Source organism: Narcine bancroftii, chromosome 8, assembly GCF_036971445.1.
Source record: "Narcine bancroftii isolate sNarBan1 chromosome 8, sNarBan1.hap1, whole genome shotgun sequence".
NCBI lineage: Eukaryota > Metazoa > Chordata > Chondrichthyes > Torpediniformes > Narcinidae > Narcine > Narcine bancroftii.
In genome coordinates this window covers 172,980,169-173,001,308 of record NC_091476.1, presented here as the reverse complement: position 1 = coordinate 173,001,308, position 21,140 = coordinate 172,980,169, and the positions used below count along the sequence as shown (strand labels likewise).

General features: G+C 50.2%; 1 protein-coding gene across 4 annotated transcripts; it reads left to right on the top strand.

The window, feature by feature from the left end:
• Positions 1–305: 305 nt before the first annotated feature.
• Positions 306–20,683, top strand: yrdc (yrdC N(6)-threonylcarbamoyltransferase domain containing). 4 transcript variants are annotated; one of them, XM_069895836.1, is made up of 7 exons: positions 306–619; positions 4,704–4,768; positions 8,411–8,606; positions 9,221–9,335; positions 9,512–9,631; positions 16,741–16,883; positions 20,368–20,683. In XM_069895836.1, exons 1-7 carry the CDS (start codon positions 321–323, stop codon positions 20,471–20,473), a joined length of 1,044 nt encoding a protein of 347 aa, XP_069751937.1. In that variant the 5' UTR covers positions 306–320; the 3' UTR covers positions 20,474–20,683. The 4 variants fall into 4 exon arrangements, with proteins under 4 accessions (XP_069751937.1, XP_069751938.1, XP_069751939.1 ...); XM_069895837.1 differs by lacking the exon at positions 20,368–20,683 and adding an exon at positions 17,943–18,571; XM_069895839.1 differs by lacking the exon at positions 4,704–4,768 and adding an exon at positions 3,360–3,454 and having other exon boundaries at positions 556–619.
• The last annotated feature ends 457 nt before the right edge of the window (positions 20,684–21,140 follow it).

The following is a 21,140-nucleotide window of genomic DNA, read 5'->3' as shown; positions in this document are numbered from 1 at the left end:
CCCCACCACCACCCTCCCCCCCCCCCCACCACCCTCCCCCTCCCACCTCCCCCACCCCCACCTCCCCCCCCCACCTCCCCCCCCACCCCCACCTATCCACCTCCCACCCCCACCTCCCCACCCCCACCCCCCCCACCCCCCCCACCCCCCCCACCCCCCCCACCCCCCCCACCCCCCCCCACCCCCACTCCCCCCCCCCACACCACCCCCCACCCCCACCCCCACCTCCCCACCCCCCCCGCTCCAGATCATGGCATCACTGTGTGTTATGACCAAGGTCCACGATCTGCTATTATTGTCACTTATTTGACTCTCTGCAGATGCCTTTGGAAAGTTTGGATTTGAATGACATTGGCATTAGTTTCTCACGTGACCTGCTACTTTGGTGCAAGGAACTATCCCGGGAAGAGAGTGGCCGCAGACCCACCCCCCGCCCGCGGCTGGACGCGGAAGTGGCGAGGAGCGCGCGCGCGCCCGCACCGACCTGTCAATCAGCGGGAGCCCGGGGTCGCCATGGGGACGTTGCGCGCGCTCGCGCTCGCGCGGGCGATGAGGAACCCGGGGGGCCCGAGGCGGCTGCGGCTGCGGCCCGGACTCGGCCTTCGGCCTGGAGTCCAAGGTGAGGCGGGGCCGGGAGGACCGGGGGCCCGGCCTGTGGTCGAACGGGTTCCGGGGGCGGCCGATGATGCGGACCCGCCCGCGTCCCCCCGGGGACCCGCCCGCGTCCCCCCCCGCCCCCCGGGGACCCGCCCGCGTCCCCCCCGCCCCCCGGGGACCCGCCCGCGTCCCCCCGCCCCCCGGGGACCCGCCCGCGTCCCCCCCCGCCCCCCGGGGACCCGCCCGCGTCCCCCCCGCCCCCCGGGGACCCGCCCGCGTCCCCCCCGCCCCCCGGGGACCCGCCCGCGTCCCCCCGCCCCCCGGGGGACCCGCCCGCGTCCCCCCCGCCCCCCGGGGACCCGCCCGCGTCCCCCCCGCCCCCCGGGGACCCGCCCGCGTCCCCCCGCCCCCCGGGGACCCGCCCGCGTCCCCCCCGCCCCCCGGGGACCCGCCCGCGTCCCCCCCGCCCCCCGGGGACCCGCCCGCGTCCCCCCCGCCCCCCGGGGACCCGCCCGCGTCCCCCCGCCCCCCGGGGACCCGCCCGCGTCCCCCCCCGCCACCCCCCCCCGGGGACCCGCCCGCGTCCCCCCCGCCCCCCGGGGACCCGCCCGCGTCCCCCCCGCCCCCCGGGGACCCGCCCGCGTCCCCCCCGCCCCCCGGGGACCCGCCTGCGTCCCCCCCGCCCCCCGGGGACCCGCCCGCGTCCCCCCGCCCCCCGGGGACCCGCCCGCGTCCCCCCCGCCCCCCGGGGACCCGCCCCGCGTCCCCCCGCCCCCCGGGGACCCGCCCGCGTCCCCCCCCGCCCCCCGGGGACCCGCCCGCGTCCCCCCCCGCCCCCCCGGGGACCCGCCCGCGTCCCCCCCGCCCCCCGGGGACCCGCCCGCGTCCCCCCGCCCCCCGGGGACCCGCCCGCGTCCCCCCCGCCCCCCGGGGACCCGCCCGCGTCCCCCCCCGCCCCCCGGGGACCCGCCCGCGTCCCCCCCGCCCCCCGGGGACCCGCCCGCGTCCCCCCCGCCCCCCGGGGACCCGCCCGCGTCCCCCCCGCCCCCCGGGGACCCGCCCGCGTCCCCCCCGCCCCCCGGGGACCCGCCCGCGTCCCCCCCGCCCCCCGGGGACCCGCCCGCGTCCCCCCCGCCCCCCGGGGACCCGCCCGCGTCCCCCCCGCCCCCCGGGGACCCGCCCGCGTCCCCCCCGCCCCCCGGGGACCCGCCCGCGTCCCCCCCGCCCCCCGGGGACCCGCCCGCGTCCCCCCCGCCCCCCGGGGACCCGCCCGCGTCCCCCCGCCCCCCGGGGACCCGCCCGCGTCCCCCCCGCCAACCCCCCCCCGGGGACCCGCCCGCGTCCCCCCCGCCCCCCCGGGGACCCGCCCGCGTCCCCCCCGCCCCCCGGGGACCCGCCCGCGTCCCCCCGCCCCCCGGGGACCCGCCTGCGTCCCCCCCGCCCCCCGGGGACCCGCCCGCGTCCCCCCGCCCCCCGGGGACCCGCCCGCGTCCCCCCCGCCCCCCGGGGACCCGCCCGCGTCCCCCCCGCCCCCCGGGGACCCGCCCGCGTCCCCCCCGCCCCCCGGGGACCCGCCCGCGTCCCCCCCCGCCCCCCGGGGACCCGCCCGCGTCCCCCCGCCCCCCGGGGACCCGCCCGCGTCCCCCCCGCCCCCCGGGGACCCGCCCGCGTCCCCCCCCGCCCCCCGGGGACCCGCCCGCGTCCCCCCCCGCCCCCCGGGGACCCGCCGGCGTCCCCCCCCCCCGGGGACCCGCCGGCGTCCCCCCCGCACCCCGGGGACCCGCCCGCGTCCCCCCGCCCCCCGGGGACCCGCCCGCGTCCCCCCCGCCACCCCCCCCCCGGGGACCCGCCCGCGTCCCCCCCGCCACCCCCCCCCGGGGACCCGCCCGCGTCCCCCCTGCCACCCCCCCCGGGGACCCGCCCCGCGTCCCCCCCGCCCCCCGGGGACCCGCCCGCGTCCCCCCACCCCCCGGGGACCCGCCCGCGTCCCCCCCCGCCCCCCCTCCCGGGGACCCGCCCGCGTCCCCCCCGCCCCCCGGGGACCCGCCCGCGTCCCCCCGCCCCCCGGGACCCGCCCGCGTCCCCCCGCCCCCCGGGGACCCGCCCGCGTCCCCCCCCGCCACCCCCCCCCGGGGACCCGCCCGCGTCCCCCCCGCCCCCCGGGGACCCGCCCGCGTCCCCCCCCGCCCCCCGGGGACCCGCCCGCGTCCCCCCGCCCCCCGGGGACCCGCCCGCGTCCCCCCGCCCCCCGGGGACCCGCCCGCGTCCCCCCCGCCCCTTACCCCCGGCCCCCTTCCTACCCCCCCACGCCTTCCCCGAGCTTGAGACCCGCCCGCGTCCCCCCCGCCACCCCCCCCCGGGGACCCGCCCGCGTCCCCCCCGCCCCCCGGGGACCCGCGCCGCGTCCCCCCCGCCCCCCGGGGACCCGCCCGCGTCCCCCCCGCCCCCCGGGGACCCGCCCGCGTCCCCCCGCCCCCCGGGGACCCGCCCGCGCCCCCCCCGCCACCCCCCCCCGGGGACCCGCCCGCGTCCCCCCCGCCACCCCCCCCCGGGGACCCGCCCGCGTCCCCCCCGGATCTCCCCGTGTCCACCCCTGTCTCCCCCCCCCCCCCCCCGGATCCACCCATGTGTTCCCCCCGCCCCCCTTCCCTGAGCTATGGAAGGGAATCAGTGTAGTAAAGCAGCTTTTCATAATGGTGTTGGATTCCTTCTACGATGGACTTGTCTAGAGTCAATCACCCCTTTTTCCACTGGCATCCCAGTTCATTGGCTGTCCACTGCCCCGGAGTAGGGAGCCCTTTGTGCAGTTTCCACTGAACACACTCATCCCCAGGGATCTACCTTCAACTGGAAATGGGTGAATTTCTGCTGTCCCTTTTCCACTGGTTTAATCAGCACGCTCGGGGCCAGCAAAAACTGGGGATATGAGTAGGGGTAGAGGTGGTTAATCCCCAGCGTGAAATGATGTCATTTGACTCCAGCGTACGATCAGTGTTCCTTTTCCACTGGACCGTGTCCCAGGAATTAACGGGGACAGGGTGCCAGTGGAAATGGGGCTATTGAAATGGAACACGAGTTATGGTGTTACTGGTGAAAGTAGTTTGAGTGGGGAGCATTGGGAATGGGGCATCCAATGAAGGGGGTGGGGGGTGGGAGAGAGGGTTTGTCTGATAACTCTTTTGTTCTGACAATTCCAGAAATTAGAGGGTTATCGCATGAAGAACATTTAACAGCTCTTGGCCTGTACTTGTTGGAATTAAGGAGAATGAGGTGGGGGGGTGGGTGTCTCCTTGAAACATCTCAAATGTTGAAAGGCATGGACAGAGTAGATGTAGAAATGTTGTTTCCTATGGTGGGAGAATCTAGCACAAGAGGACACAAATTCAGGATTGAAAGGTCTCACTTAGGCTAGAGATATGGAGGAATTTCTTTGTCCCGAGCGTGGTGAATTTGTTGCAATAGATGGTTGTGGAGGCCAAGTCATTGGGTGCATTTAAAGCAGATTGATAGGTTCTTGATTAGCCTATGGGGATAAGGTGAGGCAGCGGATTTAGACCGAGATCAAATGGTGGGCAGACTTGACGGGCTGAATAGCCTATTCCTGCTTCTATGTCGCCGGTCTTATGGACAGCACAATGATGCTCCTCGTAGCGCTGTGGTCTCACAGCTCCAGCAACTTGAATTTGATCTTGACCTCCAGTACTGCCAGTGTGAAGTTTGCCTATTCTCTCTGGCTGCATGAGTTTCCTCCAGGTGCTCTGATTTCCATGGCTGCACAAATGAGCGTGGGTGTAGGTTAATCGGGCATTGGAAATGACTGTTAGTGTGCTCATGAGTGGTTGAATTTGGGATGAATTGATGGCTTTAAGAGTCTGTTTCTGTGCTGAATGACTCCATGACTCTAGAAATTAAAACGATCTCCTATTTTAAGGTGCAGTCCATTTACCACCTTAAAGGTAGGCAATTCATACAAGAACCATTGAACTTTCCTGTTAAGTGGCTTGTGATGCTCAGGAATTGTGTTAAAGCGCACACACCAGCAAAAGAGCCATGATAATCATTCACCAGTCAGGATGACTAAAGTACCTATTATCAACTTTTATTAGGTGCATCACGGTTGTGAGTTGTACAATGGCTGCAGAGAACCTGTTCAATGGCTTAACGAACTTTAGTAAGTGCGTAATGGTTGCAAATTATGAGTACATTTGCCGTAAAAGACTTGACAACGCAGACCTGATTACTGCCCACCGAACTGATCAAGGCTGAGGTGCTCATGCCCTCTTCATGAGGTAACTGTGAACCCATAATCATTGGGTGTTGTCCAAAATACACAAGTGTACCAACTGATCTATAAGTGGCAGCGTTGAACTGTGTTTGGGGGCACACTTTGTTCTAGATATCTATGCTTGATGAGCAGGACTCTGTATATCAATTGAGCAAAGCAAACTTGTGCATTAAGGGTGTTTGGTTTGAAGTTTGTCAGGTCTGAAGTTATTCCCTAGGTCTGAACTGAAAGGAGGACAAAGCTCCACAATGAGAGGTGGAAACATGGCTAGTGCTGTGTGATCGAGGGAAGAATTGAGGCATAATAGCTGCCTTCTTTTTTTTCCCTTTGTTGTTGGGCAGGAACAATGTCAGAATGTGAATGAGAGCTTGGGAAGGGAGAAGGTCAGAGGTATGATGAGTTATTGGGAGTTAAAGGAGAAGGATGATTCTTGACAGAAAGGAATAGGAGTTCTGTTTACTTTTCTCCCCCATCCTCCTCCTTTAATCTATTTTCACGGCTTGAATCTGTGGGCATAATTTGCTGATCCACATTTTAACAAAAGGGGTTGATCATTTTATCATATTAGATTTTGGATTGTTTTTTAAATCTAAAATAATTTAGGATGTGTTGCAGAGAAATCCAGATTGAATGTATTAGAATTTTGATGTGATTAATGGATCACACTGGATTGTAACAATCAACAGCCCACTGAAGTTTCCTTTCCTGCTCCTGAATCCCAGTACTTAGGCCTACTTATCTCCCATGCCAGGAGCTTGATCATTCTTGTGTTGAGTGGAACTTCACTGGGTATTCCTGTTTCCCCCAGTCCCCATTTTCTGATATGTCTGAAACCACATTAACCAGTGATACTGAAATCTGGGTCACCATTCAGTTACATTTAATCCTGAGAAATTCGCACTCGGGCCCCTGGGCAGGATACTGCCTGGATGAAAACCTATTGGTGAATAGCCAAGATGAATTTGGAAATTATTAATTATCTTGGGTGATCATCTTAAAGCCAAGTATCATTATCTGCAGTGAAGACAGGCAAGAAGTAGACCTGAGCCATGAAAGTTAAGGAGGAGCAGGACAGGAAACTTCAGAAGTCTGTGGACTATTGCGCTCCAGTGCTTAACGTTGTTATTTCTTTAGCAGATTGTTGAGCAATCAACCCTCATTGAATCTGATTATATACAAATGGTTAATCTCTGAATTAGTGATAGCAGACATTTTTAATACAGTTCCCTTCCCCCCTCTATGTGATCTTCAACTGAGAAGTTTTGGAGAAGGCTGATGGGACATTTATTCTTCCCTGGACCTGAAGGCTTTCAAAGATCGACATAGGCAGCAGGTCCCAGATTCTGTGTTGGTCTTTTTTTTGGATGGAAGCAGGAGTAGTCTAGCTGCTACAGTCCAAATGGCTCTCACAAGCTTTGATGATGAGAGATTATTGACCTATACAATCTTCAGATGCATCAACATTCTGACTTGCTGCAGTCACACAGGCATACAAGATACAATAGCAACAATAGAATCATCCCAATATGCCAAGATAGGAAAAGAGATGACAAATATAAAAGGATAGATAAATATTTGCAGTTGCAGTAATGTTTAATAGAGCTTTGGTAGTCCCAGAGTAGTTTATGGGAAGGGTATTACAAAGAGGTTCAATAGCCTTTTAGAGGTGCTGGACTTCAGGCTTCTGTACCTTCTGTTTGAGGGCAGCAGCAAGAAGAGATTGTGACCAGGATGATGGGGATCCTTGAGGCAGTGTCTCACTGATGCCTTTTCTTCCATCCAATAAACTGATGGTTCATTCTACATTACATCCAATTTTCTGCCCAATGCACAAGTCCTAGGATTCTCCTCTCATGTCTAAAAATCTTAGTTTGAATATACACTACAATGAAGCATCCATGAATTTTCTGGGAGAGGAATTCCAAAGATTTACAATGCCACATTTAAAAAAAACCCTTATCAGGAAACTGTTTTCTATTGTTTAAACTCTTCATACAGAGGAATGAGTTTTGTGTCATCTGCTCTTTCATACTCTGTTTAAAAATTTGTTTGACTCAATAGCTTCTCTGTCAATTTAGTTTGGCAAGTTTTATTCAACATGACTTCTAATGAGGACATCACCCCTTTATCCGTTTAATAAATCCAATGAACCTTTCCAGCACTGTCTCCAAGTCAATACAAGTTTGTTAGATATTGTTAGATGATGATAAAGACTTATTTATTACCAACTGATATTTTTCCTTCCAAAGCCATATCAAAGCATTCTTAATGGTTAGTGTATATTGGGGGACAGTGGTTCTCAACCTTTGTTCACTTACATAGTCCCCTAATTTCAGAGCGCAATAAAATGTTTGGGATACTTGGCTTCACAGGTATTTGCGATTACTCAGCGATGTTTGTTTCATTGGTGCAGGTATACTGTATAAAAGCCATACTTGCCTCTTGAAGAGTGTTTTTGATCTGTTGGACAGGCATTTGGGGATTTTTCTTCATTATGATTAGAATTCTGTCATCAGCAGAATGGAGGTCTACCGTGGAATACCAGTCCCTTTGTGATCTCTGAGCTCATCAGTACACTCTTACATCTTGATGATGTTCCAAACAGTTGATGTTGGTAATCCTAATCTTTGGGCGATCTCTATAACTGTTTTATTCTTGTTTTTCGGCCTCATAATGGCTTATTTGACTTCCATTGGCATGACACTGGTCCTCATGTAGAAAAATAGCAAATACAGACCCCAAAGGTGATCAAAAGCTTAGAAGCTTTGAGTTGCACCAATGAAACAATTAAACATAACATCACAAACACCTGTGAAGCCAAATGTCCCAAACATTATGGTGTCCTGAAATGAAGGGACTATGTAGAAAAAGTGCTATAAGTTCGACATTGTCAAACCAGAATGAATACAAATCTTGAATGAAATCTGGCATGAGCACTTTAATTACATGTGCATTGTTTGATTACAAATTTAAAACTGTGGAGCACAGGGGCAAATAAAGGAAAAAAAAAAGTATGGAGGGCACAATATAGCATTGTAACTAAAGAAGAGGTTTTTTGAGGTGAAAATCCTTTGCTAGTTTTCAACCAACATGGAGGAAAAGTTGAATTTATTTCATTAAAACTTAAGGTAATGGAACATTTTTCAAATGAAATAATTTTCAATTTTTATTATTTTAGCTCTTTTAACTTGGCAAAGAATTTCATCTGCGAGTAGAAATTTCTGCAAAAAGTGTTCTAACTTTGACTGTGATCATATAGTGAGACTATCAAGGATTACTTGTTTGGTTGGGAATAGAGATGTAGATTTCAGAGGCTTTTGGAACCAATTTTGACATTCAATCTGCAAAAATTGGAATAACAAATTTAATTGGACTGATTGGCCATGGTATTGATTTTCTTTTCAATATGCTGAAGTTTCCCGAATGTCACTGTTCAGTGAAGTTCGTTTCAATATTGATCTGAGTTCTTGCTCAGGTAAAATTTGAGGTGTACCCACAGCTTAATACACAACTATTCTCTTTACCCAGATTGGAATGAGGTCTTAATGGAAACTGTTAACGTTCTCCAGCATGGTCAGGTAGTAGCAGTTCCAACGGACACCATCTACGGAATTACCTGCCTGGCACAGAATTCTGAAGCTATTCAAAGAATTTATGAAATTAAAGGACGGACTGCGGACAAACCTTTAGCTATCTCTGTTGGAAATGTTGAAGCTATTTATAAGTGAGTGCAAGTACAGAAGAATCCAAACTTCATTATTCCTCCAGCATTTTGTGTGTTGCTCCAGTTTTCCAACTTCTGCAGACTTTATTGATTGTGATATTTCATTGTTTTTGGGTATGTGTCACTACAAGCTCCTCCTTAATATCTGCATTTTTTAAAAAAAAAGTTCTTTTAGTTTCCTAGGGTGAGGTGAGGAAGGGCTGGCTCTTTCAGAACAAAGCTAGTGCTAGTTAAAGTTTTCTGAGAGTTTTGTAAGATGAAAACAGATAAGCTTAGAATGAGGTTGGAAGAACCAATGGGGGTGACACTGGTAAATGAGGCAAGAAGGGAAGTTGGGTCAAATTTCTCAACTAAAGGTTAATGGTATTAGAATATGCCAGGAAATATGCAGACTATACAGTTACTGTATAAGTTAAGGTGATTGTGGCAAAGCCCTTGGAAAGGAGAAATTAGAAGAGGTGACAAAGGGATCTTTGTTCTCTAAAAAAGCTGACTTGCTGAGATCTCTAATAATTTTCATAATGTGCAAAAAATTATTGTCAATAAATGGTTCTTAACATCTGTTATTATTTGCATTGTTTTGTATATTGAGGACTTTCTTTTGATTTTTGCAGGTACTGTAAGGTTACTGTTTCTGACCAAGTACTGAGAGATCTCCTGCCAGGACCTGTTACATTGGTTTTTAAGCGGTCAGATGATCTGAACAAAGATTTGAACCCTTTCACTGATGTAAGAATAGGATGATTTGTATTTTATTTTTGGTTGATCATAGACTTTGTTCTATTGGATTACACAACTGTGGAACCTGCCTGTGGATATGATTATATTACAAATGCAGTTAATTCTTGAACTTGCTTTATGCTTCTCACTGGTGAAATTCTTCAACTTTTCCTCATTACTTGCAGTTGGTGGGCGTACGTATTCCAAAGCATCCGTTTATGCAGAAACTGGCACAATTGTGTGGCGAACCTCTGGCTTTGACAAGTGCTAATGTCAGCTCTCACACCAGCACTTTGACTCCAGAGGTGTGTATTGTTCATTACAAGGAAACAATTTTAAATTGCGTGAGATTTGATTTGTACATTTTTTATAATTGTTCAATCCTCCCCTGAATCACCTTGCCAGGAAGCAGAGTTTTGATCCAAAGTAAGCGTTGAGTTGCTGGAGGAATTCAGTGGGTCAGGCAGAATCCTGGGTGATCTGGAGTATTTCATCAGGCAATAATGACTTTTGGTATTGATCAAGTGCCTGTTCTTTTGCAAGGAATTGACATAATAGTTAAAGCAGGTGATTGGGGGATGAATTGTAAATATTGCCAGATGCCCTCATGCTCTTGAAAAACTGAATTTTCCTTTAAGCATCTTTATTGGAAATTTATGTATAGTTCTTCTTTCCATTTCTCAAGACAGCAATAATTACAGAGTTCCTTGTATACCATTGTAATAGTTGAATTTTATGGACCAATTTTTCAAGTCAAATTTGGGGGGGACAACTTTTACAAGTCATACTTTTGACCACGGTAATTACGTGTGTCGTCCAAGGCATCGGGAGCACAGATGGCTGGGACTGGGTGGTAAGTCCGTCTTCAGGTCGTCGAGCTCGAATGGGCAGGCATCAGGAGCTCGGATGGGCAGGCGGCCGGGGCCTTAGAGAAAGTCTGTGGCCAGTGCGGCGGGACCTATGGAAGGTGGGCGGCTAGAAAGAGGGTCTGTGGTTGGAGTATTGAGAGCTCGGATGAGTGGGTGGTTGGGGTGTCGGAAGCTCAGAGGCGAGGATCCACGTGTAGGGCGACGGGAGCTCCGGTAGATGGTCAGGGCCAAAAATGGGGGATCGTCTTTGGAAAACATGCAAATTTTGGATCAAAGAAAGGGGGTCGACTATTACACGAGTATATATGGTCATTTGATTTTAAAAAAAAAAGAATAATTGGGGCAGTCTGATGACCCACATTTTGTAGAATTCTGCAGCCCCAAAAATATACTGCATTTAGTTGTATTCCCTGAGGCAAACAGCCAGAGAATATCAGAGATGTGCTCCTTCAATCAGCAGATAAAATTCAGTCCTGCCAATTCTAGTCAAACAGCTATTTGATATTGCTAGAGGAATCCTAAGATCGATAGTGTCCGAGCACTGCAGTGAACGAAAAGCTTGCTATGGAAAGACGCCGCCTCTAGTTTTAAATTTATTTTAATTTAAATTTAGACACATAGCACAGTAACAGGCCCTTTCGTCCCTCAAGCCCTTGCAGCCCAATTGAGCTACACCCTGGTACTTTTTGGAATGGTGGGAGGAAACTGGAGCACCCGGTGGAAACCCACATGGACACAGGGAGAACTTACAAACTTTTACAGACAGTGCCAGATTCGAACCACAATCACAGGTACGGAAATAGTGTTGGCATTAACTGTTACACTAAGCTGTGATAATCACAAATCCAGAGGATTGTTAACTCAGCCTGCGACATCATAGCTGCCAGACTTCACTCCTTCGAGGACATCTATATGAGGCGGTGTCTTAAAAAAGTAGCCTCTATCCGCCAAGACCCCGACCACCCAGTCCATGCCCTCTTCACTCTGCTACCATCGGGAAGGAGGTACAGGAGCCTAAAAAACGAGCACTCAGTGGCATAAGCTTCTTCCCGCTGCCATCAGATCCTTAAATAATTAATGAACCAAAGATACGGCCTTACTTTTCGTTCATTATTACTTTTATTTTATATTAGTGTTGTCAGATGGTTCATAATATGAATGTCTGCGCTAAGACGCTGCAGTAAAACACAGAATTTCATACTTGTTCATGACAATAAATTCTGATTCTGATCAAATTATCCATTCATTTGAAAGTGAGCAACACATAGGGGGACATTGATATAAATTATTTACAGACATGTAAATAATAAATGATAAATGGGATAGGTTTCCAAATAGATATGGTAACTCACCGCAAAGCATCAGAAGTATACACCATCATTCCCCACTATCATTTTGTCCCAGCATATCTCTGTCTATTTACAATCAAGCCAGGGGTCATCTGGTACCTACTGAAAGAGCATGTTGGAGAACCAGGTTTACCGCAAAAGAGATGATAAAATGGAACTACTTGCAGAGTTCAATCAGCAGATAAAATTAGCCACTTCAGTCCTGCCACTTTTATTCAAATAGAATTCCACAAAATGATAGGACCCATCGTTTGAATGCTAAAGATGAGGCTGAATCAGTAGCAATCATCTTATTCCAGAAGAGCCATGTGGGAGATCGCTTCTTTCAGCTTCCTTCCCAATCGTCACAAATGCTGTTCTGCCGAAATTGATTAATTTTGTGTTTTCAAGAAATGGCTGAGTTCAGGGGATCTGGGAGCAGTCTGGATGAAGCATTTCTGCTTTGGGTGTGTGTGGTGCGCTGAGGTCCAGCAAGCAAGCACAAAACTCAAAAGACTGTTCAACGGGCTTTATTCCTGTAAAGGTCTGAATGCCAGTTCAAGGCTTGGAGGCTCCCCGTGTGGCTGGCTCAGGTTTATATGCAGGTCGGCTGATTGACAGCTGGCCAGGTGGAGTCAGCCCCTTGGGTGTTCTTCCTGCTGGTACAGAGATCACCCCCTGCAGTAGGCTAGTGGTCGTATAATCACATTCACCCCCTTCTTAAAATTGTCCTGGGGAGGGGGTGTGGTGTGTAAAAATGGCACAGAATGGTATTTACAGATTCAGGCAGTCTGGCGGCCGTCGCAAGGTTTGCTCTTGGTCAAAGGTCGGTGAGGGGGTGCTGGTGCCAGATCCCTGGTCGAGACGGTGTCCTCATAGCCACTGGGGTACCTGATGTAGGCGTGGTTCTGGTTGGCGTGGAGGAAGAGCACCTGCTCGACCAGCAGGTCAGCCTTGTGGTCCCGCAAGTGTTTGCGGAGGAGCACCGGTCCCGGAGATGTGAGCCAAGTTTTTTTCTCGTTCCTGGGGAACGAGAAAAAGTGCTCGTGAGGGGTCTGATTAGTAGCCGTGCACAAGAGCGATCTTATAGCATGGAGTGCTTCAGGGAAGGCCTTTTGCCAGTAGTCAATGGACCAGATTTTGGACCTCAGGGCCAGGAGGACTGCCTTCCAGATCACCCAGTTTTCACGCTCCACCTGCCTGTTGCCCTTCGGGTTTTAGCTAGTTGCAAAGCCTCATGCTACCAAGTACTAGCGCAGCTTCTCACTCATGAAGCCAGACCCCTAATCGCTGTGGATGAATTCTGGGTATCCGAACATGGTAAAGATCTGCGTCAGTGCCCTGATAACGGTGGCTGTGGAGGTGTCAGGATAAGAGATGGCAAAGAGAAAACGAGAGTATTCATCCATGACTGCGAGGAAGTAGATGTTCTTATTCATGGAAGGCAGGGGGCCCTTGAAGTAGATGCTAAGCCTTTTGAAGGGCCAAGTGTCCTTGATGACGTGTCCCTGTGGTGGGCAGAAGAAGCGTGGTTTGTACTCCGCACTGACCCTGCACGACTCGATCATGGTCCAGACTTCTTGGACGGTGAAGGGGAGGTTCCGGGACTTGATGAAATGGTGCAGGCGCACGACGCCCGGTCGACAAAGGGTGTTGAGTAGTGCCTGCAGTTGGTCAGACTGCACAGTGGCACAGTTCCAGGACAGGGCATTGACGTCGTAGCTGAACGTGGCCAGATCGACTCTCCAGCGCAAGATCTTAGCGCTCTTGATCTTGCCCTTATGGGTGGTGCTGAACATGAAAGCCAGTGCACATTGGGCAGTGAGGAGGGTGAACCTTCTGCCAGCCAGGTAGTGGCGCCAGTGGCGGACCGCTTCCACGATTGCCTGGACCTCCTTTTCAATGGTGGAGTGACCGAGCTCAGAACTGGAGGGTCGTGGAGAAGAAGGCCACGGGTCACCCCATCCCTTGGTTGAGGGTGGCTGCGAGGGCAACATCAGAGGCATCGCACTCCAACTGGAATGGGGTGTCCCCGTCCACGGCAGCAACGTGGTGATGTCCTGCCTGATGTGGGCAAAAGCTGCTCCCGCCTCAGGGGGAGAGGAAAGGTGGTGGCTTGGGCCAGTGGGTGGACCTTGCCCAAGAAACGAGGGACCCACTAGGAGTAATAGGAGAAAAGTCCAAGGCAACTGCGGAGGGCCTTGAGCGTGTGGGGGAGGGGCAGTTCCATTAGTGGGCGTATGCGTTCTGGATCAGGACCAATGACACCATGTTCCACAAAGTACCCTAGGGTGGCGAGGCGGTTGGTGCAAAACACTCACTTTTCTTTGTAGTAAGTGAGGTTCAGCTCCTTGGCTGTCGGGAGAATTCTCTCCAGGTTGTCATTGTGGTCCTGCAGGTTGTGGCCTCAGATGGTGACATCCAAGTACAGAAAGGTTGCTCTTAGGTTGTACCGGTCTACCATGTGGTCCGTCTCCTGCTGGAAAACAGAGACCCCATTAGTGACCCCAATGGGACCTCATCATACCCAACCATTTCAATTCTTAGTCACGCTCTCAAGCTCAAGTCTGTCCATAGACTTTCACGCTACCCTACCTTGACCACCCGCAGATTCGAGGAACAACCTCATTTTTTGTTTGGGCACTCCAACCCCAGGGCATGAACACTGAGTTCACTGCATTCCAATAATTAGCTTGCCTTTTTTTGCATCCCCCCCCCCCACCCTAAACTAGTTATTCCAGTTCCTACTTCCTTTCTATCTCCACCTAGCCTAGACTTCCTCCCTCCCCCCCACCCCCCACCTTCATCTCCTCCATCACCCCTTCCCCCTTCTGTTCGGACATCGCTCATGTTCCCCCCAAATCTTGATAAAGGGCTCAAGCCCAAAAAGTTGATGTATCTTTTGCTACGTAAAGGCACTGTTTGACCTGGTGAGTTTCTCCAGCATTTGTGTGTTTTTTCACTTACCATGGTGTCAACAGATTCCTGTGTTTTACCCCTAGGTAATTGGCTTTGTCTGTTCGTAAAAAGCAAGACAAATTGAATCATTCAAATGACCATAGAACACCACTGCACAGAAACTGGCCCATCTATAATACACCTAGTCCCATTAAACGGCACCTTGACCACAGCCGTCATAATTTTATGGGCATTTTGAAAAAGTAATACTCCCTCAATGCTTTTACTAACTTTCATCAATTCATATCCTTTAACTACTATCGACAGTCTGTATTTTTAGCTGTTTGCTTGGATTGTACCAACATCCACCCATGTCGCCAACCTTTGCTCAGGTGGATATGCTTGTTGAAGATTATTTTATCTATGGGCATCATTGCATTTAAAACAATTGCAGGCCAACTTGTTATCCGACTCCAGTCCCACTCTGATTTTAATATGAAATTTCATCCACGTACCTATTTACTCTTCAATGTCAAAATCAAACCTGCATCCACCAGTTCTGCTGCAGCTTGTTCCATACTCTTGCCACCCTCTGAGTGAAGAAGTTCCCCTCAAACATTTAATCTTTCACCCTTAACCCATGTCCTCTTATTCTTGTCTCACCCAACCTCTCTGGAAAAACATTGTTTCCATTTACCCTATCTATAATCCCACCTAATTTTATGTAATTATCAAATCTTCCCTCATTCTTTAATGCTTCAGGAAATTAAATCCTAACCTATTCAACTTTTCCCTATAACTCAGTTCCTCAAGTCCCAGCAACATCCTTGTGTTGCACATTTTCAATTTTATTGATATCTTTCCTCTTGGTGATTGAAACTGCACATAATAAACCAAATTGGTTCTCACCAATGTCTTGTACAATTTCACATCTCAACTTATGTACTCAATATTATTATTTTGTAAAATTACCTTTTTATTAATCTTTAAGCACACAATAAAGTTATGGAACGTGTCCGCTGCAATGCTGTAAACTTCAGTGCTATCAAGTGGCACTTAGTTTCTACATGCCCAGTTTGAGTTTTGGTCAGACCATTGAACTGCATCCTTGTTCCAAACATTAATCAAAGAGCTAAATCCCAGCATTAAAGTGTGGCCAACTGTGGCATTCAGGAGTCCTGGGAAAACAACTCATCAGGATTCAAGAGTAGAAGCCCCAATGTTGGAGTTATACCTCGTACAATAAAAGATAATAGTTGTTGATAATTCTGCCCCAGGGAGTTCTGGAAGAATTTTCATGCTTATCATCTGCTTTATTAATGACCTTCTGTCTTTAAGGTCAGAAGGCTTGGTGGTTGCTATGTTCAGTCCCCATTTATAACGGTTTTGCAAGGAGCATGTCGAAGCTTGCAAGCAAAAAGACATTTGGTAATGGGCTGACAGGCAAATAATATTTGTGCTCAACACTGCTCAAGAAAGTGCCTGCCCACCATCTTCACCTAGATTGGTAGAGCAAGTCGTGTGCTGTGGAGGCAAAAGTAGAAGTCTTTCACCTTGAAAAATGTTTTTGTAAAATATGGCTTTGACAATGCAGCACACAATCACCAGATTCAGTTTAAAAGCTGAATTATAGTGGAGGTTTGCTTGAACTCAGAACATTTACTTGAGGTGTTTAAAATGCTGTGGAATGGGACAATATAAGATTACAGATAACTTGGTGGCTTAATGGCTGCCAACTGTGTCATGTTGATTATGTTAATAAAATATTTAGTTTGTTTTCTACATTTCCTCCTGTGGAAGAGTCTGTGCAAAGATTCAAAATTAGAGTGAAATCAGGATGCCATTTTCACAAAATCGAGTGTCACTTCTATTGCTCCTGATGTACTGCTGTCATTTAAGTTTTTGGAACTTTTAGATGGACTGTGGGGCATCTCCCACTTGATTCCTGATTCTGTGTTTTTAGTGAGTTTTATTTACACTTCCTATTAGTCTCAGGAAATACTTACCATTCCAGATAAGTGCCACACTTCATGTGCAGTTGGCTGCTGAGTGAGCCTCCCATTACAATTGCCGTCCTCTCCATTAATGACCTTAGCTATGCCAAGATGTTGTCTTTTCTAATTGAGACTAGATATTCAATCAGTTTTTAAACTGGCAGGTTTTGATTTTGACAGACTGGTCTAAATTTGTAAGTAGGTTTCTGAATAATATCAAAGGTACAATTGCTGTTGATTACTGATGCTGCTCTCCTATTGTATATGGATGAAACTAGAAAAGAAATTAAATCTGACAGATATAATTTCTCTCAAATGCCTGTAGGAATTTAAGGACATTTGGCCTTTGTTGGGTCTTGTTGTCGACGGTGGGCCTATTGGTGATATGACGGACCCTGAGTGTCGGTTGGGTTCAACGGTGGTTAACTTGGCTACACCTGGAAAATACAGCATTATCAGGCCTGGTTGGTAAGTATCCTCTCCAACAACAGGAGGCTATTTGATAGCACATTCCATTTGGTTCTGCTTTACTTTCTCCAGATCATCATTTTATGGGCATTTTGAAAAAGTAATACTCCCTCAATGCTTTTTACTAACTTTCATCAATTCATATCCTTTAACTACTACCGACAGTCTGTATTTTTAGCTGTTTGCTTGGATTGTACCGACATCCACCCATGTCGCCAACCTTTGCTCAGGTGGATATGCTTGAATTATGTGTTGTTGAAGGTTATTTTATCTATGGGCATCGTTGCATTTAAAACAATTGCAGGCCAACTTGTTATCCGACTCCAGTCCCACTCTGATTTTAATATGATGAGTTTGCTATTATGATCGCCATTTTAGACTCTGAAGTAGGGCATTAATTCCAACTCTGGACAGTTGATTATTCACTGTTCTTATACTGGATTCATGGCCAGGCGAAGGCGGATCTTTTGTATGCTGACTCCATAAAATGCCTGTTGGTTACAATCCTGCTGGTGAGCGCACTTTCATGTACACGTTCAGGGCTTTATTTCTTTATAGCAATGTGTTCCATGCATATTTTTTTCTGATCTGTTTTGAAGCGCCAGGCTTGGGGTTTCTTTTTTTTTATATAAACTTTATACTGTATGAATTCTATAGCTTAATATTTATGGAATTTCTCTTTCTATAGTGCCCTCCATAATGTTTGGGACAAAGACACATTTTTCCTTTATTTGCCCCTGTGCTCCACAGTTTTAAATTGTGTCCTAACTTTTCGCTGAGACAGACCTATAAACTTGTGCAGTGGATTGTGTAGATTTCATTGCACAATCCAAATCATTGGGCTGAATCTGCTCTTTCTTCAACTTGCTCTGCTTTTTTTAAAAAAGAACTTCTCATTTCCCCTCTTCTTTTGCTAATTAACTTCATCTCGTACCCTTTCTTTGACCCTTTACGTTGCTGGCACATAATAGAAAAGTGTTGCTTGTAAAGATCTTGCATTGTTTGGGAGTTTACTGATCAAAGATCTAATTCATTCTCCTTTTCCACCTCCATGAACAGTGCATTTACTGCCACAGTGGAAACCCTCCAGAAGGAGCATGGATTGTGTTTGCAGTACGAAAACTGACAGAAAATGGTTTCTTTCCGACGTATAAAATAAAACACACAGTCTGGTGCCTTATCTGTTGTTGGTTCAAAATTTGGATTCTGAAGAAACTATTGTATCTCCTGTGTGTATTTGGGCATGCTAAGCACACACTTCCAGCTGCTCACTATATCTACTGATTGGCTTCCTGTTGTACACTTACTGTACTGGTTGTCCCTGGTTCAAGATAAGAAACCTAGATCTGCTCCAAGAACAATGCAGGTCTGAGCATAGATGTGAAGAGGCCTATTGTCACTCACTCTGGTTGTGTGTGATATCTTTTGCCAAATGGAGTTGATCAGGATGAAACAAGAAGAATGTGTACTTTGCGACTTCCTGGGATCTTCATTTGGCTTTTGTGAAATAGAGCTGTTACTGATCTGTTTTTGTACGTGATTGCTTGTGTGTGCAGTACTGGCTACAGGGGATAATTCACTGCATTGTATTTTGTAGATTTGATACCATTTAGTCAAGACAGTATTGATTATGAGCTCAGTTTAAATATTGCCATTTGAGTTAAATCTAAAGGAATAATTTTAAACGAGTTCTTGTTTTGGGTACAGTTATTCACAGTTAATCAAAAGAAAGATGTTGCTTCAAACATGCTGTTGTAAGAGTGAATGATCTGCTTGGGGATAAAAGTAAAGCTTACCTGACCATGGACAACCTGACCATGGACAACCTGACCATGGACAACCTGACCATGGACAACCTGACCATGGACAACCTGACCATGGACAACCTGACCATGGACAACCTGACCATGGACAACCTGACCATGGACAACCTGACCATGGACAACCTGACCATGGACAACCTGACCATGGACAACCTGACCATGGACAACCTGACCATGGACAACCTGACCATGGACAACCTGACCATGGACAACCTGACCATGGACAACCTGACCATGGACAACCTGACCATGGACAACCTGACCATGGACAACCTGACCATGGACAACCTGACCATGGACAACCTGACCATGGACAACCTGACCATGGACAACCTGACCATGGACAACCTGACCATGGACAACCTGACCATGGACAACCTGACCATGGACAACCTGACCATGGACAACCTGACCATGGACAACCTGACCATGGACAACCTGACCATGGACAACCTGACCATGGACAACCTGACCATGGACAACCTGACCATGGACAACCTGACCATGGACAACCTGACCATGGACAACCTGACCATGGACAACCTGACCATGGACAACCTGACCATGGACAACCTGACCATGGACAACCTGACCATGGACAACCTGACCATGGACAACCTGACCATGGACAACCTGACCATGGACAACCTGACCATGGACAACCTGACCATGGACAACCTGACCATGGACAACCTGACCATGGACAACCTGACCATGGACAACCTGACCATGGACAACCTGACCATGGACAACCTGACCATGGACAACCTGACCATGGACAACCTGACCATGGACAACCTGACCATGGACAACCTGACCATGGACAACCTGACCATGGACAACCTGACCATGGACAACCTGACCATGGACAACCTGACCATGGACAACCTGACCATGGACAACCTGACCATGGACAACCTGACCATGGACAACCTGACCATGGACAACCTGACCATGGACAACCTGACCATGGACAACCTGACCATGGACAACCTGACCATGGACAACCTGACCATGGACAACCTGACCATGGACAACCTGACCATGGACAACCTGACCATGGACAACCTGACCATGGACAACCTGACCATGGACAACCTGACCATGGACAACCTGACCATGGACAACCTGACCATGGACAACCTGACCATGGACAACCTGACCATGGACAACCTTATCTAAGGATTAGACATTCTTTTCATGACCTTGCCATTTCTATACATATAATATTGGAGGAGCAACACCTAATTTTCTGTCTGGGCACTCTTCAACCAGATGGTATTAACATCGACTTCTCCAGTTTTGCTCGCTCATTCTCCCCTATCCCTCTATCTTCTTTCCTCCAGCTCTCCACCCCCTACCTTCTCCATTCACAGAGATATCCCCCCCCCCCACTGTTTGCTGGTGTACCCTCCCTCCCTTATCCACCTATTACCTCCTGCCTGTGGGACTGGGCTCCTTTTCCTGCCCCTCGACCACCATTTTGTACAGGTGCATGCCTGCATTTTCCTCACACCTTAATGAAGGGCTAGAGCTCGAGATATTAGTTATTGGTCTATAAAATATGCTGTTTGTCCTGCTGAGTTTCTCCAGATTTCTGTTTTTACTTCAATTGTGGTATCTTCAAACTTTTGTGTTTTTCTTCTATAAATGTGTTATAGTCGAATTTTGTGGACCAATTTGTGGGTTGTAACGGCCTGCGTCCCGCTCAGTGGACTGACACAGAAAACAGCCATCGAACTTGACGATTGGGCAGACTGCATGTGAGATGAGACACCCACTTCCATAGGCCGCAGGAATAATGGTCAAATCAGCCAATCACAAGCCGGGGATCACAGGGGGTCCAATCTGGGCCCACGCATCTGGGACAACCAATCAATCAGCAGGCAGCCTTGCTCAAGCCATGCCCTGGTGGTGACTTGGTCAGTTGCCTATAAAAGGCAAAGCTGCAGCCCAATAAAGCCAGTGTCAATTCCACTCTCTTGGTGTGCGTCTTCTTTCTACCTCAAGCTATAACTGTATAGTGACCCCTCCCCCCCCCCCCCCCCCACCACTACAGTGGTGACCCTGACTGGTCCAAATGGCATTTTGGACCCAACAATGGAGGAACAACCTACAATCGACGCTGTAGCATTAAAGCCGCTGGGCTACTACCACGTGGTCAATACCTTTGATCAAGACACTGCATTCGTATCATCAACTTCCTCCAGCAGCCCCCAGAACAAGGGAAATATGTGGCCATCAAGGAGCTTTTAACCCACACTTTCAGCCTCTCAAAGTGTGAGCGTGCGACCTGACTGCTGCACATTGATGCTTTGGGGGACAGGGCCCCTTCTGCCCTCGTGAGCGCTATGATGGCCACTCCTCTTGTCCATTATTCCAGCAAATCTTTATGGAGTGGCTGTTTGAAGAAATCCGCTGCTCATTGCAGAGG

Excerpts from the sequence above, each read along its gene's own strand:
- yrdc (XM_069895836.1), top strand. The coding sequence starts at position 321 with ATGCCTTTGGAAAGTTTGGATTTGAATGACATTGGCATTAGTTTCTCA. Across the intron at positions 620-4,703 it reads CCTTCGGCCTGGAGTCCAAG|GTGCATCACGGTTGTGAGTT; the intron begins GTGAGGCGGGGC and ends AACTTTTATTAG. Across the intron at positions 4,769-8,410 it reads CAATGGCTTAACGAACTTTA|ATTGGAATGAGGTCTTAATG; the intron begins GTAAGTGCGTAA and ends CTCTTTACCCAG.